General features: G+C 45.9%; 2 protein-coding genes across 2 annotated transcripts; one reads left to right on the top strand and one right to left on the bottom strand.

The window, feature by feature from the left end:
* The first annotated feature begins 4,048 nt into the window (after positions 1 to 4,048).
* On the top strand, positions 4,049 to 5,856 carry LOC127002450 (uncharacterized). The gene is made up of 3 exons (XM_050868431.1): positions 4,049 to 4,285; positions 4,551 to 4,778; positions 5,234 to 5,856. The coding sequence occupies exons 1-3, from the start codon at positions 4,133 to 4,135 to the stop codon at positions 5,837 to 5,839; spliced, it is 987 nt and encodes a 328-aa protein (XP_050724388.1). The 5' UTR covers positions 4,049 to 4,132; the 3' UTR covers positions 5,840 to 5,856.
* Positions 5,857 to 11,211: 5,355 nt separating this feature from the next.
* Positions 11,212 to 12,830, bottom strand: LOC127002615 (uncharacterized). The gene is made up of 2 exons (XM_050868690.1): positions 12,638 to 12,830; positions 11,212 to 12,488 (listed from the first exon to the last, which is right to left on the bottom strand). The coding sequence occupies exons 1-2, from the start codon at positions 12,748 to 12,750 to the stop codon at positions 11,228 to 11,230; spliced, it is 1,374 nt and encodes a 457-aa protein (XP_050724647.1). The 5' UTR covers positions 12,751 to 12,830; the 3' UTR covers positions 11,212 to 11,227.
* Positions 12,831 to 18,521: the final 5,691 nt, after the last annotated feature.

The raw sequence follows: 18,521 nt of genomic DNA, 5'->3' as shown, positions 1-18,521 counted from the left end.
ATCGTACTCATTTATCTGAACAATGATAACGCTCATGAACACCAAGTACTGGTACCGAATCACTAGTGTAAAACAATAATGAATAATGAGTGAAAAGAAGTTGCTGGAAAGAAAAAAAAGGTATAAAAAAACGGAGGTAACTCCCTCCTTCCCTCCCTCCCTCTGTCGCTCGGCACAGGCTACTGCTGCAGAGCGAGGGATATTCCCATCACCTTGGACACAGTTCTTGGTGACGGAAATCCCGAGGTGACCGACATATTGGTGCTTTTCTTAAGAGAGACCCGCTTGACCGACGATATGTAAACAAACTACACATGAAAGCCCAAATACAACATCAAAGGTCGCACGTGATTGGCTATCCAGCCCAACCTGAATGATGTGAAAATATTGCAGAAGTTTCAAAATATTTTGATAAATAGAAAAAAAATATATATACGATTTTTTTTATTTAAAAAAAAAAACATTACATTCAGCTCATCACATATTTAGGATATTTTTTAACATAAATGAAAAACTTGCAAGTGGTGAAACAAAAATAAAGAGCCAGATTTTTCAGTTTCTTATTTTTTTACATTATTTTTTTTTCACTCGCTCTTAAGCGGTTCACGATTTTTCGTGAAAAAAAAAAAAACAAAAAAAATGTATCTTTATTGCCTCTTCATGCCTCTTTAAAATGGTACCTAAAACATTTAAATCTAGCACTGATTATTTATTGTTACTATTCGCCAAAATTACATATTCTAAGTTTGCAAACATGTTTCTAAGCATATTCCTGATGCATGCTAGCTCTTGATATTGCACCTGATCCCCCTTACAATGTAGGTAAAAATAAAATGTTTGTGTTTGGGTAGGCGGTGGCTGAGTGGTTAGCATGCGGGCCCCCCATTCACCGCTTTCTTGACGACGCGGCTTTGAATCCACCGCTACCACCTGGAATTTTTGAGTCACCGCCGAGAGGCCTAAGACTACCCACATGCTGTCCTGAAGACCACCCATCAACCCGGACTCTAGAGGACCGTCCAAGTGAATCAAGAATGAGCTCCGGGGGACAGCATGAGCCGATAATAGATGGCGCCACTATAAATACTTGCCTGCGCCATGACGGGCTGGGGCCGACCACCAGGCCCTTCAAGAAAGCATATCAGCGCTATAGGCTAACACGTAAAAAAAAAAGTATTATCCTTCTAAGAACTAGGGTTTCAGAAGGCGCGACCTTCCTCATTGTCACCAGGTTTTATCAATAGTTTCCAGCCGCATACCCCTTCACTGACACGTATTTTCTGCTTTTTCTTTGATCGTTTGGCTGGAGTCTGTGAGCATTTTCTCTGTTTTTCCTGGATCTATCATCATACGACGCTCTGAGAGTTCTGAGCAGGCCGTCGGCTCCACATTATGCTTTCATGCCTAGCTTCACAGCCAGACGTGCGACTTATCGAAAAAATGCATCAGAAATAATAATAATTACCTGTGTAATAATATTTTACCATAAATATCGATGCATAAACAAAAAACAGCTGTCGTTCACGTGAGTCAGGGGGTGCGCGGTACCTTTAAATTTGCCCTTTAAATAGATATTTTTTTCCAAAACCGGCCACTGGTGAATTGTCCAGCCCACATTATCTCTCAGTGGCTTTAACTTATTTTCCATATTTTTTCGTAAAATCACTACCGGACGGTCCCCCGTTAAATCTCGCTGAGTAGGGGAGTATTATGACCAATGGGGGATGCCGGTCCATGGGGGAGAGGGGGGGATGGTGGGACACAAGGGAGGTGGTAGCGAGATAAAGAAAAAAAATACAAGCGGAGAGGGAGGGGTATTTAGTGCCCAACCACCCCCGGACGCGCAAGGGGAAGTAGGGCTATATGATGACCAACTCGGGATGCAGGTGCATGGGGGAGAGAGGTGATGGAAGTCTGACCAGAGGAGGAGACTTGACACTTGGATGATGCTTAACACTTACAACACTCCTACTTGTGATCAATTTAAATTCCTTTCTTAACTTACCATAGGCCCCTGGCACTACATCTGGGGTACACTGGCTTCAGCTTCCAGTGTGATACTCCGCCCTCTACCTCTGGCCTTAAGGGAGCGTCAGGCCGAAAATGGAGTGTTTTTGATGAAAAGCCTCTTTTTTTTTATTGCTAAAATAGGGATGTGGTGTGGGCAACATTCTCACCAAATTTCGTGCCGGTACGGAGTTTCTATCTTTACTTATTTTACTTAAATAGATGGAAATGTTCAAGTAGCGGCAATCTAACTTACAGGTAGTACAGCTATTTTGAAGCTTATTAACCTGGCAGTATTGGACCTTTTGGATTTTTTCTGTTTTCAACAACAATATTTATGTCTTTAGAAGCATCTGACAACTGTACACCCTTCCCAGAGATGCCTATCCTATCTGCAGGGCATCAGAAGTCAGATGAACGCAGATGAGTAAAGAGGATTTATCACCGCGTCTATCTGCCATTCATTTCTTGCTTGGTCGGAAGCATGGGTGGAGTTACGAAATCTAACCATCGTAACCACTCTCATCGACTCGTAGCTACTCGTGGCTTATCGCAACGATTCGTACCTATTAGTCGTGGGTTGACCCCATCCCGATTTGCTACGCATTGCCACGAAGTGTCAAGAGTTGGAGCGAGTTGCTACGAGTTACCACGAGTATCCACGATCTGTCGTAGCAAGTCGTGTCAAATATGTAGTCGTAGCAACTCGTGGACGAGTTGCTACGAATACAATCAAGAGTCGACAAGAGTAGACCTGCGAGTAGCTACGATTAGCCAATATTAGCCAAGAGTAGCCACGCATTGTGTCCGGGAGTACTACACATTGCTACGAGTAGTCACGCATAAAGTCAAGAATTGCTACGAGTTTCCAAGAACTTGCAAGAGTCAACAAGACGCACCATGAGCTGCCACGAGTTTGCCACTGGGGGTGGGGGAGGGGGAGTTGCTATGCAGCGGCAAGATTTCACAGGCATATATATAGGCGTCCCTGACCCGCACCGCTCAACTGTGACCCACTTCGGTGACTAGCCATCATCATGTCACGGAAGTCCCAGTTGCGGCCTGCCCTGTCGGAGGATCTATTTTCATCGGAGGAAGACACGCAGCTCCATTCACCACCTATTGGCGACATACAGGCCGACAACCAACCCGACACGCAGCCAGACAGCCAACGAAACGTACTGCAAGAGAGCCAGCAAGTCATGGAATTAGATAGCCAGCCCCTCGATATCGAGAGTATCGCTATTCCTGTGCCTTCTAGGCAGGATTCAAGGTCTATTGCAGTAGAGGAACAAGAAAACACCCAGTATCGAGGGGCCCAAAAGAAGAAGAAACTGACTCGGGTGAGCTTCGATGATGCCACTGAAGTGGAACTCGCCGAGTGGTACTCCAACAACCGGATGTTTTATGATAAAAGTTTGAAAGAGTACAAAGACACCGAAAAGAAGAAGCGGATCATGGAGGAGAAGGCCAGCAGTTTGAACAATCCAGTCACAGGTATGAATTGTATCCAACATCATTTGTGATTAGGTAGTGTGCAGTTCTATAGTATTGTGCAAGTGCACAGACTATTATATAGCGCCAGGAATACGCACGGGATCATGGCTCGTTGCGTTGAGGCCCTCAAACGTCGCGACATACTTCCCCATATTTCGCTTACTATTCAACCTAGACAAATTCTGAGACCAACATTTGAAAGAACAGAGAAAAATCTATTAGACTGACTATTCACATCAAATTGGTAGTGAAAGATTATGATAATGAGTATTACTAATATTATTTTTAATAGGCTATACTTCAACATATATTACTGTATGTTACTTAATATTCAACCTAGACAAATTTTCTGAGCACCATAGGCAAGAACAGAGAAAAACTATAAAACAAAGTATTCAAATGAAACTGGCAGTGTAAGATAATAATAATAATAATAATAATAATAATAATAATAATAATAATAATAGCAATAATAATAATAATAATAATAATAAGTAGTCCAGGTAGGCCCAAAATATTTCCTCATATAGTAGTCTGTGGCAAGTGCAATGGTAGCTATATTTATTCGATTAAACTGATAAATTATTTTTCCCCTGTAGGTGCTCAGTTAACTGTATGGTTTAACGGGATGAGGACCAGATATGGAAGGCTATCAGAAGCATCAAAGAAGAGTGGCAGGGGGGCTGCTTCTTCCCTGTCCGTAAGGGACCAATGGATCCTGAGGACTTTCAGCTTCTTGCATTCTCATATAGTGAGATGTCCCAGCAGACAAACAGCGAAGGTAATTATGTTCGTATTATTTGTTTAAGCACCATGGAAGCATGTTAATTACTACAAACAGGAAACATAAAACTCCTTAACATCACGAATATATTTTATTGTGTAGTAAGTACTGGCAATAACTGGACTTAAAGCAAACAGTATATTTTACCCAGAGTCTCTCTCTCTCTCTCTCTCTCTCTCTCTCTCTCTCTCTCTCTCTCTCTCATCACATATATATGTCAAGTAACTAATACTGCTGTGTGACTTTTTTTTTCTCAATTCAGTTCTCACAGAGGTCCCCCTCCCCGAGTCATGTCAGCTACAACGTGGACGGTGAGGTGATGAGTGAGGGAGGTGGAGAGGCAGAAGATACAGACGACCCTGCATCCCACAATGCAGACATCGGCGCAGGTCCGTCAGGTGAAGCCTCCACCTCCATGGCATCTTCCCACACCAGTAAGGGAAAAAGGCGCAAGGTTGTGGGGGAGGAGACACACGAGCTGCTGGCAAAGGTAAATATAAGTTATTTTAGACATGCTTTTCCTATTAAGTGGAACGATCACATTGCAGTCAATAGCAAAATAAGAAAAAAAAGTCTTAAATAATGCTATAAAAGTATACGGAAAGTCATTGTCCTTACGCAAAATAATGTTTTAATTTAGAGAGAGAGAGAGAAATGCCACGCTTCTCTTGAATATTGAGGCTTAGAGCAGTTGCGCTTAAAAAAAAAAAAAAAAAAAATTGGGGGGAAATTAAACTGTAACTATATTTATATTTACAATAATTGCCTTTTCAGTTACAACTACAATTTCAAAATAAATTACGATTACAATTACTCCCACCCTCCCTGCTCATTTCCTTCTGGTTTGAAGGGAGACCGTGTAAATTAACGTAAGACTAATTTATTTTCAGCTGCAATTACAAATACTTAGAAGTCTGTATACTAATGTAATTTCCTTCGTTGCAGCTGCTGAGCCGGGCTGACGAAGTGACCGACCTCAAGCAACGGGTCCGTGACCTGACTCAGTCTACTGATCCCTTCCACAAGAAAATTGACGCGTGGGTCTCGTATTTTGCGGCTGAGCTCCACGACTTTAAGCCTCAGGTGTGGAACCGTTTTGTGTCTGCAGCCACACAGCTGTTGCACAAATACAGACAAGAGAACGACGCACTTGACCTCGGACCACCCGCTGCCACTACTGAGGTACAGCCTTCATCTCACCCACCTAAGGTCGCAACCGCTACTACTACTGCTGTGTCACTACCACCCGCTGTGCTAAGCCTGGCAAGACCGAACATCCCACCTGTTCCTCAACATCAGCAGCAACTATGGGCTTCTCAGTCGCCTGCGTATGGGCGTCCGTCCACTCCCATAGCAGCAACATTAGCAGGCAATCCACCTACCCCGGGGGCATACCTGAACCTTTCTGGCATGCAGTTCTTCAACACAAGCGGGGCAAACCTGAACACCAGCGGAATCGCTACACCACCACATGACGCAAACTTCATGAACCCCACACCACCAATACGTACTTCAACACCAAGACCAACCAGTCAGAATCAAGAATATTGATGTGTATATCTATACCTCCCATAACATGTATTATTTTCTAGGAAAACAAAACATTAATAAGACAGTGTAATTAAGGTTTTCTCAATAAATCATTAAAGTCTATAAAATACAATAGAAGCATATTTTCATATCCGGTATATATATATATATATATATATATATATATATATATATATATATATATATATATATATATATATATATATATATATATATATATATATAAAATCCTCTGAATTCTCTACTCACACTTTAATTTTTAATAACAAGAAAATATATACTTACTTCATTCAAATCTTATCCTCCTGCCAAGGGACACTTCCTGCAGGTGAACAAACATAACCCCTCAGGTAACTGCGAAGTGCCTTGCCAGGTGTGTTTGCAGTGTTCCTTGTGAGTGGTTCAAGGCTGGTAAGGACGTCGCCATCACGCCACGCTCCAGGAGTTACTGCGTGAGAATGTGGGTCCTCCTCATCCATGAGTGTGTCATGATGTGAACGGTATCTGACCCTCATGAGGTTGTGCAGAGTGCAGCATGCCAGAACAACCGACTCAACTCGACAGGGATGGAGGGGAATAGTCGTCAGCAGGCATCTGAATCTAAAATAAATTAATAAATAAATAAATAAAAAAATAAAATCTGTGATAGGCTTCCAGGAAGTATGTAGCATTTGTAAACATATAACTATGAAACGATGTACTTCATAAATATAGATATTACTTTCAAACTTGTTACAGAAACAATTATCAACAAAGGAAAGCTTCAAATAGTATCCATACAGTATTTACTAGATGCATTAATAGCGTGTAGGCAATAGAAAATTTCAGTGTGTTTTGGAGAAATGGAAATCATACTGGCGAGGTTGATGGGAAATAACAGTGAAATCTCTAGATGTTTATGGAAAGAATTACCTGCTGGCCATGATCCCGAACGCGTTTTCAATAATGCGCCGTGCCCTGGAGAGTCGATAGTTGAAGATGCGCTCTGGTCTTCCAAGGTTGCGACTGGGGAAGGGTTTCATCATCCACTCCCTCAGCGGAAAGGCATCATCACCAACCAGGAAAAAGGGGATAGGTTTGTCGTCGCCAGGTAGAGGTTCAGGAGCAGGCAGTCTAATGGTGTTCTTCTCCAATGCCTCTCTGAGCGTCGTAGCAGAAAATATCCCCCCATCAGAGGAGCAGCCAGTGGCACCAACATCGCAGAATAAAAACTTGTAGTCTGCATCTGCAACTGCCATTAACACAATAGAGTGGAAGCCTTTATAATTGTAATAACGTGATCCTCCATTTGGGGGGCATCTGATAGCGATATGCTTTCCGTCCAGAGCACCCACTGTGTGATGGAAATGCCACCTTTTACTAAACAATGAGGCAACTTTCTTCCACTCATCTGGCGTCTTGGGGCATGACAAAACCTCATGTTTGTATTCTAGAAAGATGGCTTCGCAGGTCTCTGGGATAATGAGGGAGATAGTATTATGGGCGACTCGGAATCCATACTGAAGGCTCTTGTAGCTTTCTCCAGTGGCCAGGTACCGTAAAGTTATTGCGAGCCTCAATCCAGGGGACAAGGATTTTCTCCAAAAAGTGTCCTGCTTCTCAATGTGGGGCCCAACCCTATCCAAGAGCTCCTTGAACATGTTGGGTTCCATGCGTATGAAATTTTTGAAGGAGCTAGCGTCCTCCACTTGCAGTTCTTGAAGTAACTGTTCGAAATGCCCGAATTGAGGACGCCGCAACAACCATGGCCTACTCCATCTTCTCCTTTGGCGCCGCTTTCTTTGCTGCAACTTCTCCAATAATAAGGCTGCAATAGCAGCATCAAGATTAAAGGAAACACCTTCAAGTTCCACTTCTAGTTGAAGTATCTCCAATTTTCGGTTTATGGTTGCCATTGTTGGTGAAGATTGAAGGTAATGACGCTGGGGCTATTGCTTGTGACTATCTGGAGAATGTTCACTCTCCCCACCCTCTTTATATAGCACAGGTAGGGAGTTTTCACCTCTGTGGGTCGAACAAATGCGTAGCAAACTCTTGTAAACTCGCAGCAACTCGTAACGACTCATAGCAACTCGTGCTACTCGTGATAAATCGTCTAAACACAAGAAATTTCAGTTTAACTCGTAGGGACTCGTACTAACTCTTGTAAGCACTCGTAAAAGTTCGTAGCTATGCGTACTGAGTCTTAGCAAACTCGCATCAACTCGTACTAAATCGTGACAAGTGCGACCGTTAAAATTTTGAATTTTCAAATAATTCGTAGTGACTCGTACAGATTCGTGAAGGCATTCGTAATAACTCGTAACTATGCGCACCTACTCTCAGCAAACTCGTACTAACTCGTACTAAATCATGAGACGCGCGACCGTTAAAAATAATCGGGCCTCTTTTCGCACGAGTAGACGCCGAGTTCCAATTCGTCGCTACTCGGCGCCCTACTCTTGAATGTGTGAAAGCCTCTTCAAGGGGCTTTCACACATTCAAGAGTAGGGCGCCGAATTGTCACGACTTCGTACTCGTAAATACTCGCAGCTGTACTCGTAGATACTCTCGAACACTCTTTATCAACTCGTGGTAGGCGTGGCCTTGTCGTGCAGAGTCGTGGGTATGCGTGGGAGCGGCTAGAAATTTTGAACATGCTCAAAATTGAGCCGCGCAACGGTCACGACTTTTGAATGCGTAGCGGATGCGTAGCGGGGTCGTAACCACTCTCATCGACTCGTAGCTACTCGTGGCTTATCGCAACGATTCGTACCTATTCGTCGTGGGTTGACCCCATCCCGATTTGCTACGCTGATGGTGGAGATGTGGGTGCTTTCGCCTGCTGCTGCTCTGGTCCTGGTTGAGATGGATGTCAGTGGATCCAGGAGCTTGCGACTCTTGAGGTCGATTAGGAGATTGTAGTGAGACAGGAAATCGGCGCCCAGGATAGGTTGGGAAACTGTTGCCACGTAGAAGGTCCACTCGAACGACCTGCGAAGGTTGAGTTTGAGCTGGAGCGTCTGTTTCTTGAAAACAGGGATCCCCGTGCCGTTAGCAGCGTAGAGGCGAGCGATGGTCGGTAAAGACCTCTGGCTTGGTGTGGCGGGGAGGACGCTGACCTCGGCTCCAGTGTCGATGAGGAAGTTGGTGCGGGAGAGTGGGTCGAAGATGTGGAACAGCTTCGAGATGTGTTGGCGGACGCTGTGAGCTGTTAGTCCACGCCCGGGCTGTTGTGACGAACCCTGGAAGCCGCAGGGAGATGTGCACTGCCTGGCATCCTTGCCGAACCTCCTGTGGTAGTAGCAGACGCCGGAGCTATGTGAGGGGCTACTACTGGAGGTGGAGTGGCGACGGGGTGACGAGGAGTGGTGTTGTGACGAGGAGTGGTGGTGTGGTGACGAGGAGTGGCTGTGTGGTGACGAGGAGTGGCTGCGTTGGCTCCTGATGTCCTCCCTGAGCGTGTTGACCTCTGTCCGTAGCTTAGTGATAAGAGCCGTGAGCTGGTGGGTCAGACTGTCGCTGGTGACGGTGGGGGCATGGAGGCTGGCCACGCCCTGCGCAGCGTCGTCGTCAGACATCGTGGAGGGGCACGTTAGGGCAGGGTCGGTGTCGGTTGTGGAGGCCATGACCGCGTGTAGAGGCGCTGGCAGTGTAGCCAGGGGCCGCGGCGGCTGGAGGCCGAGAGTCGAGTCAGGCATCCCGGAGGTGTACGGAGCACAGCACTAAGTGGTAAACTACGTCGGGGAAGCACTGACTACCGACGGGGAGCACTGCCGGGAGGGGCGTCACTAACACATTCACTCGCTCAGGCGGTTAAGCCGCGGACGTCACTGCACTGGTGCTGGCTTGTCATGCCAGGGCGTTACTGAACAAGCGCACCTGCACTGTCAAGGAACTCCTTTGCTGTATTTTGAAGGGATTGCAGGGTCGGCATTGGCAGATACGTTGTATGTAATTCCCAAATAGCCAAGCAAGTCTCCTTGACAATGCCAGCTACGGTAGATACTCCTAGACGAAAAGAAAACGCCAATGATCTGAATGATGCTCCCGTCGCCAAAACCCTGGAAGTGAAAAAAAAAAAAAAAGATTTTAGTATCGAAAAAGACTTAGGTATTTACGCATTGGTAAGAATAATACCGTAAGAAAGTATTATTTTTAACTCATTATTGTGGAAAGTTTATTTTCGACTCAAAATTTTGCTAAATGTTCACTTTTTTTTTCTTTTTTTTAATTTTGACCATATAATTTTACAGTAAATATGTAACATAATATATAAGTGAATCTTTAATCTTTTTTTTTTCATTCAACGAGGTCAAAGAGCGCCTGAAAACCCTGAAAGATGCCATGAGAAAGCACGTGAATTCCCTGCCAAAAACAAAATCTGGTGCCCCGGTCTTTGACAAGTCCTCTCAGATAACATGGCCCTATTTTACAAAGCTTCTCTTCTGTTAGGAATTAGGTCAGTTAACCAGGGGATTAGCCAAATTAACTAGTCTCGGGCCAAGAGTTCAAGCCAACTAAGAGTATCGTCTGAGCTCAAATAAGCCTTGGATGGTACTTACATACTTCGCTCATCGGCTCCCAAACCGAGACAGTATCACCATATTCACTGCCTGAAGACTAAACACATTTACAATTTACAATTTCCTTTCATGAAATAATAAATAATTGCCCTTGCGGCAAGGATAATTTAACCGATCGAAAGCCACGCCATCTGGCGAGGGAAATTCAAAATACCCCTTCTGACCCACGTGGTTGGCTTTCGGCCCACAACATCACTACTATGCATTTCAGACCCGATGTGACATCGTTTTTCGGGAATATCTTGAAGGCTATTCGTCGGACAGCAATGACATTCTAACACAATGTTATCAACAGCCCGCCGTAATTTATGGTGTTATAGGAGAGAGTCAAATTTATATACTTTATGAGTTTACTCTTACGATTTTAAGCTGTAGTCAGTGAGGACACAAAATCCTGAGCAAAGGTTCGGATAAGTCGCCTTACCCCCCTCCCTCTCCTTCATCACTTCCCTCCTTCTCCCACTAACCAGCGTCCCCTCCCCTCCCTCATCATTCTATCACCACCCCCACTCCCTCACTCCTCTGTCCCCTCCGATGTCCCCCCACCTCCCTCTCTCTCTCTCTCTCTCTCTCTCTCTCTCTCTCTCTCTCTCTCTCTCTCTGAATTGCACAACACATTAAAATATATAAATACATTGCACATTACTATGTGTTTGGTTGTTTTCCTGCATCTGTTATTCGATTGGTCATATGCTGTGATGAGATAGAATGGACAATGAGCAAAATCATTGTACAACGAAAGTGTCACTAAAATTGTAAAATAATTTATATCAGTCATAAAATGAATGGGTAATTATACACACAGGAATACATGGATGTCATTTTAATCGTCATCAGTGTCAGTGTCAAGGAGCATATCATCCTCATCATCACCGTCAAAAGTAACAATGACGGGTTCCACACAGTCATGGATATTATCAGAGGACCAATAATCCTCCTCAAACCTCATGGCTCGTCGAACAGCACCTTCCCAAATTTTCGTGTTTGCGCACAGCCTTGCTTCTTCTATCTTGGTCCTTAAGCTGGCACGAGTAAAGCGTTGCATTGACGAGCGGACATACTTCTTCATACACCCCCACACCTGTTCAATAGCATTAAGTTCAGGGTGGGCTGGTGGAAGTCGGACCACTTCGTGACCCCATTCTCTGATGAGATTATCTACTGAATACTGTGGCTTTGGTCTGTTTTCATGGCATATTCGCAGCAGTTCGGGGCGAGTAGCGTGAGGTGAGAAGGGAATTTTTCTTTCCTCCAACCATTGTACAAGACCAGCTTTGTTGGTGGCGGTGGTGGGGCAGCGAGACTCCTCCGTCAGCTGGCTGTGATAGGGAGCATTGTCTAACACTATAACTGATGGCTCATCCAGTACTGGTAAAAGATGAGATGTGAGCCACTTGATAAAAAGGCTGCCATTCATTTCCCCGTGATAGTCACCAGTTTTTGTCTTTGCAGGGAAACATAGGAAAGAATCGTCCACAAAACCTTTGACAGTGCCACCTGCTACCACCACAAACCGCTCCCCTTCACCAGGTGGCACCTGACGACTATAGGTCGCACTGGTTACAGGTTGTGTTGTGTCCACCCACTCCCTGTTGTGTGACATCCTTGTGGTGAACCACGTTTCATCCACGTACACCACCTGTCTTCCTTTCTGTCGGTAATGCTTCAGCGACCGAAGAGCTTCAATGCGGCGGCATACAATGTCAAGGGACTCTTTTCGTACATACATTTTTCTCTGTGATACTCTATACCTGAACCCCATGCTGTACAACACACGCCATACCGTCGTCTCGGAGGTCTCACTGGGTATAATATCAGCCTTCCTTAATTCTTCCGTGAGGGTGGCAATAGTGAAGTTTCCTTTTGCAGCAAACTTTGCATGCAAAAAACGCCGAACAGCTCCAATCGTGAAGCTGTCAAAAACAGGTTGTGTAGTGGAGGATGTCGTGGAGTCCAATGGTGGAATGGCATGAGTGCCAGATGTCTCAGGTGGTGAGTGTTGCGTGGAGTGCCTGTAGCGTTGCACCATCACTCGAACTGCATGTGTGGTCTCACCCAGCACTTTAGCCACACGCTCATACGGCCTATGGGGAAGACAGAAGTGTAAAATAAAGTACGGGAAAAGACCGATTACTTACGATTACTCAACTGGGTTTTATGACAGTCATGATATAAATATCCCCCAAAAAAACAATAATAAGACTACACATATAAAGTTATGTGTAATAATTACCTGTTAAGACTTATTTTCAGTGTGCCGGCTTTCCTCTCTTGGTCGAACATAGTAAAAAGCCTGAGTGCAATCACTTTTTTGCACCTGTTGGGGCATCTCAGTATACTCGTCATGGCCAGCAAGATTGTAGCGTCTTCAGTACACAGCGACAAACCACGGTGTTAGGGAAGTCAGGAGAGAGAGAGAGAGAGAGAGAGAGAGAGAGAGTGATAGAGAGCGAGAGAGATCTGTGGGGTAAATTGAAACACTTGAAACATGATAAACACGTGAATCATTTTCTCATACCCAGATGTATCCACCTCGAGAGAGAGAGAGAGAGAGAGAGAGAGAGAGAGAGAGAGAGAGAGAGAGAGAGAGAGAGGAGGGGGGACATCGGAGGGGAAAGAGGAGGGAGGGATTGGGAGGGGTGATAGAAGGATGAGTGTGGGAGGGGGAGGGGGGACGCTTGTTAGTGGGAGAAGGAGGGAAGTGATGAAGGAGAGGGAGGGGGGTAAGGCGACTTATCCGAACCTTTGCTCAGGATTTTGTGTCCTCACTGACTACAGCTTAAAATCGTAAGAGTAAACTCATAAAGTATATAAATTTGACTCTCTCCTATAACACCATAAATTACGGCGGGCTGTTGATAACATTGTGTTTGAATGTCATTGCTGTCCGACGAATAGCCTTCAAGATATTCCCGAAAAACGATGTCACATCGGGTCTGAAATGCATAGTAGCTCTCAAGCTAACAAAACCTCAGCGCTCGCTTTCGCCCCACATTAACTCGCGGCAGTGCTGACTTAAACTTAGTCTCGAGGACAACAGGACTCCTCCAGAACTTAATTCAAGAGACCACTACTTTTGAAACCCTTCGAAAGATAAGTGCCTCCTACAGTGATTACAAATAGGTATTACAATCAGGCCTGTTAGGATTATTGTTGTAACGCTGGGAGGTGCTTGTAGGGGAAAGCCCGGCACCCCTGATGAATTAGTGGTAAGTGGTTTGTGTATCTTTTTTGTGGAGTTGTCCTGGTGTAGTTCTAGTGTCCTGCGAGAAACATAACCGTTGGGTACAGTAAATTCACTGTATCACAATACTTCATGAAATATGAATTCATTGGACGTAAAATGACATCAGGTCACCCGGGGGATACACAGTGCAGCGGACGAGACAACGATGACAAGAGCTTCGACGACACAAACGAACTAATAGAGGAAAATAATGAGAAAGATGTGGTGAGGCAAGCACTACAGGCATCTGGCATATCCTCAGCCGGAAGCAGGAGTCCAAGCGAGGCATCGACAAGTTCAGCTTCGCAGTCAAAGCGAAAAAGGTACAGCACAGCATGTTTGGACAGCACTGAGCAAGAGAAGCTCAATCTGTTGAAAGAAACCACTGCAATTTCAAGGCAGAAAATGGAAGAAACAAAAGACCCACTGGAAGTGTTTGCTATGGATCTGGCCAATGATCTGAAGCAAATTGAAAACGGGAGACTTCTCATACAAACTAAGCTGGAATTGAAGCAAATAACTCCGAAGGCATAATTGACACCAATAGAAAGTAGTTGTGTCCAGGGAGCATCTGCTGTCCAGCAAACATACTACACTCTTGTGCCACCCAACCAATATTCTGACCCACCGGATCCAACACAATACTCTTCAGTATATATTCCTAACAAATGGTAATTGTCCAAAAATGCACATGCCAAATTAGCAGAATTTAGCCCCTTTGTGAACTGTGACCTGCAGTCCTGAAGTAACTTCTGAAGGTAATTATTTTACTTGCACCCACCTTAAAGTAACTACAAGACGTTCTTCCGTTCCAACCGGCCTACGAAAAGCTGTAATCCTGTAAGAAGGGATAAAACACGTTATGAAAGGAAGTTAATTTTGTTCAAACTGCTTTGTTTTACATGTATCCTCAAGATAAATTTCTGAATTATTACTAAATAAAAACTTATCTTACCTTTTCGAAAATTTTCTTTCTATAAGGGAGTGTAGAACATCGAAACTTGCCGGTTTCATCCGTAAATACGCGAAGAATCGCGATTCATCTCTCTTCAGTTCGGTGGTATTCTCCATACCGATCTCTCCTTGCGTTAATGGGATGGACCCAGTGTTTCCGTTTCTGTTTTTTGCTGTCAAGCAATAGGAACGCACACACGAAGTCCTTCATATAAATAAATAGTACACAGAAAACAATAACAAAACCATCACCGACACACACACTCCTCCACCACATACATACTCATGAGGCAGGAGAACACAGGGATAGATGGGTGCCATTATTGGCTTCGTGCAACACTTCACAGCACTTCTCATCTCTTACCAGGTCTTAACACATCTCACTTCACTATCACAATCCAGCTCTTTTCATTTGAACATTGCCTTAGTGTTTTGCACATGGTGCGGCCCTTTTCATGGTGCACCCCTTGCCACGGGTGCCTCTCAAAGTGTATCCTCAACAACTATTAGCCTAATACCTACTATTAACTTTGGTATTAACTTGGGAGTGGTGGCGAGGACTTCTAAACCCTTAATAGTAAAGTTAATAGTGAATCCCAGACCCAGACCCATATCAACATGGCCACCGGACTTCCTCGCCCAGCCCGCCTCCGCAATTTAGAGTTTGATAGGACGCTTTGGAACTGTATAACGATGGTGAACTTGTCAAGACATACATATTAGACCGTGCAGGAATGGAGTATGTGACTGATTTGGTGAGAAGAGAGCTACAAGATCCAGTTCAAAGAGAGCATTCCCTCACCCCGGGGTTGAAAGGGATTTTGACTTAGATACTTGGCTACAGGAAAAATGCTGCAGTGTTCAAGTGATGAGTTTGGGGTAAGCCAGAGTAGTGTAAGCAGGGTGATTGCGGAAACTCTGGCCGCCCTCAGTGCCCCGTAGGTAGTCGGGAGGTTTATTTAGTCTCCCCTTGATAGGGTGGAGATCCGTGAAAAGCAAGCAGAATTGTACCAACTTGCCGGTGTTGTGGGAGTGATAGACTGCACCCATGTGAAAATAATGGCACCAAAGGAAAACGACGTAGTTTGTCAACAGAAAAAAAAACAGCTTGAACATACAATTAGTGTTTGATGCCTTTGTTATTGATTAAAATGTGAAATATTTGAGTTAAGGAAAACAAAACATGGGAAAAAATGCAAAAAATACTCAATTGATTAGGTTAGGTTAGTTTGTAAGCTAACTGAACCATGAATATGTGATTACTAACCTTGTTACAGCTTCTGCCACTTCAGTCCACGCTCTCTTCTTATCCTCAGGGGTGATACTCTTCCCATAACACCCTCTGATTATACGTATTTTTTCTTGAATTTGATGTAAGAAGACCGTTTCATCGGGCGACCAATTAAACTTACTCATTTTCTGCGGTGGTTCTCCGGCCCGTAGATGTGCTCATTGGGGCAGATGACGTGGTTATGGTGCGGTAATTTCAGCAGAGCAAGTCTTGACGCAGGAGGGGAGATAAGGGTATTGACGAGTGACGGAGTAAAAGCAGCCTTTGAGGCTGCTTCTATCTGCCACGAAACTCAGTATTTTCTTGTGTTTGCCATTTATTATGTTCCTGTTGTACATTTATACATCTTTTCTTTATTTTTCTTTTGAAATATATACTTAATTCATGTAGGATGTTTACGTTTTGCACGGAGGCGTCCTTAGCAACGAGCCCGCCATAAAGAAGAAGAAGAAGAAGATAATAGTAGCCAGGATTTGCTAATACCTACACTCAAAGTTGACGAGGATAGCTTTTACTCTTAATAATTTGAAACTATTAACTTTGATCGTAACTTTAAGAGTAAAAGTTAATAGCTCTCGAGGATATGGGCCCAGGGCGCTCCAAGTATTCGCGGAGGCAGGGGAAACCACCCCCGCCACGACAGTGTGAGCGAGCTGACTACGGGGGGGTGTTCCACTCCACTCTTTTTCTTTATCTCTCACCGCAGCCACGTTGTAGTGTGACACTTTGCGCTCGTGGGCCACGTGCAGGTCCGTGGCGGCACTATCTGCAACAACCTGCAGGTCAATTACCCGCGAGCGATCATCCCTCCAGCATACAATATCTGGGTATCTTAACCCCGCTGGAGTTGGGATGGCGTGTTCTTTAAGCACCTGATACCGAGACTGCTGGAGGGCCTGGACGGCGCCATCAAGAATGGTATTGTGGCGTAGAGTTCTAGCCCCTGCAACAGCCGGACACTGCTGTAAGATTTGTCCAAGGGGATGAACCCTACGGCCGAAGCAGAGGTCGCACATGACGTCGGACTTCAGTCAACCCCTAGCCGAGCGGGACTTCGTAGGTAGCAAGGCTCCTCTAAGCCTCACCGCCTTCGAGTAAATCCCGCCTTTCATCAGGGCAGACCCGTCCAGGAAGGCTGCGGATACCGGTGTTTGTGTTGCTCCTCGCAGCCCCCGACCGTCAACAGAACCATAATGGTTCTCGGACCAGAGACTCCTCTCTTCTCTCTCCCAGATGGAGTGGAGGCGTCGTCGAGTGGACTTGCCGCAGGGTCATGGGTCATGGGACTGCCTGAGGCAGGCTAGAAGGGCATGGTTTAATTGGGGGGATGCGAGACTCGAGAGCTGCTACTCCGAGCCCGCCATCCACGCCGGTCGCATGAAAGTACCCCTTGGGGGTATCATGCGGCAGATGGAGGGCGATTCGGACAAACTTCCGAATCTCCACATCCATCCTTTTTAAAGCACCCTTGTTTGCCCTCGAGTGTAGCAGAGGGTACAACATCTGAGGGAGAAGCACACTGGCCAGGCCCCATTGCTTCTGCTGGGGTTTGGCTGGGGCTCGTTGGAGTCGCCCCAGCTTAGCGATGAGCTGGCCCAACAGGTGGGACGGACCACTCGCCCAAACGGCGCCCACCCGTGAACCCAGGTACTTATAAAAGTCACCTGGGCCTAAGGACCGTATCTCCTCGCCTCCAGCATGGAGCCTTATTTTGTCTTGGTACCAAGTCTTTCTCTTGCCATCCGCCACTACCCCCACGGAGGCGCACATTGAAGGCCCCACCTCGAGGCCCAAGGCAGCCGCGGCAGATGTCAGTGCTCGCAGGTTTGCCTCTAAGCCTATTCTGGTGGAGGCCAGTAGCACCACGTCGTCAGCAAAAGCCAGGTAGCCGTGAGTGCGGCCATCCAGCTCTACTCCGACGTTCTGGGGCAGGGCGGACAGGGTCTGGTCTAAAGTGAGGTTGAACAATAAGGGCGACAATGGGTCGCCCTGCATGACACCTCTTCCATGTTCCACTCTGGTGTTCTCATCCAGGTTCGTGGATGCCTTGGCAAATACATTGCCGATGTAGTTGTCAAATCGCTCCCCTAAGCCCCATCGCCTAGTGGCATTGACTATGGCGGGGTGGTCCACTGAGTCAAAGGCCTTCTTGAAATCAATGAAGGCCATGTACAGGGAGCGGGGGGTGCTCTTAGCCACTTCGAGGGCACGTCTCACCAACAGTAAGTTGCCGGCGCAGCCCTCTTCCCGCTTGAATCCCTTTTGACCCAGCGGTAGGGGAGCGTGTGTAGTAAGCCGCTGCGACAGCACCCTACGGAGCGTCCTCGTCAGGATGGGAGCTATCGTCAGCGGCCTGTAGTCAGAGGCTGTCCGAGGTGCCTCCACCTTCGGGAGCAGCACGGTTCGGCCATGAACCCAGCTCTTGGGGACGGAGCCCAGCATGATGGCTGAGTCCATCAGCCACAAAAGTTACTTATTGCCTTCTGGTCAGACAGCGTCCTTCCGTCAGGCCCGGATGCCGTGTCAGCCGTTGTGCCGGCGAAAGCCGCCATCACTTCCTCCGGTTTCACCAGGGCCATCAGCAGATGACCAACACCCGGGTTCACCGGAATTAACTGCCCGGCAGAGCCGGGGCTAGGACGTTCG

The sequence above is a fragment of the Eriocheir sinensis genome, chromosome 23 (assembly GCF_024679095.1).
Source record: "Eriocheir sinensis breed Jianghai 21 chromosome 23, ASM2467909v1, whole genome shotgun sequence".
NCBI lineage: Eukaryota > Metazoa > Arthropoda > Malacostraca > Decapoda > Varunidae > Eriocheir > Eriocheir sinensis.
Note: the sequence above shows the minus strand (reverse complement) of the source record. Positions and strands in the feature narration are given on the sequence as shown.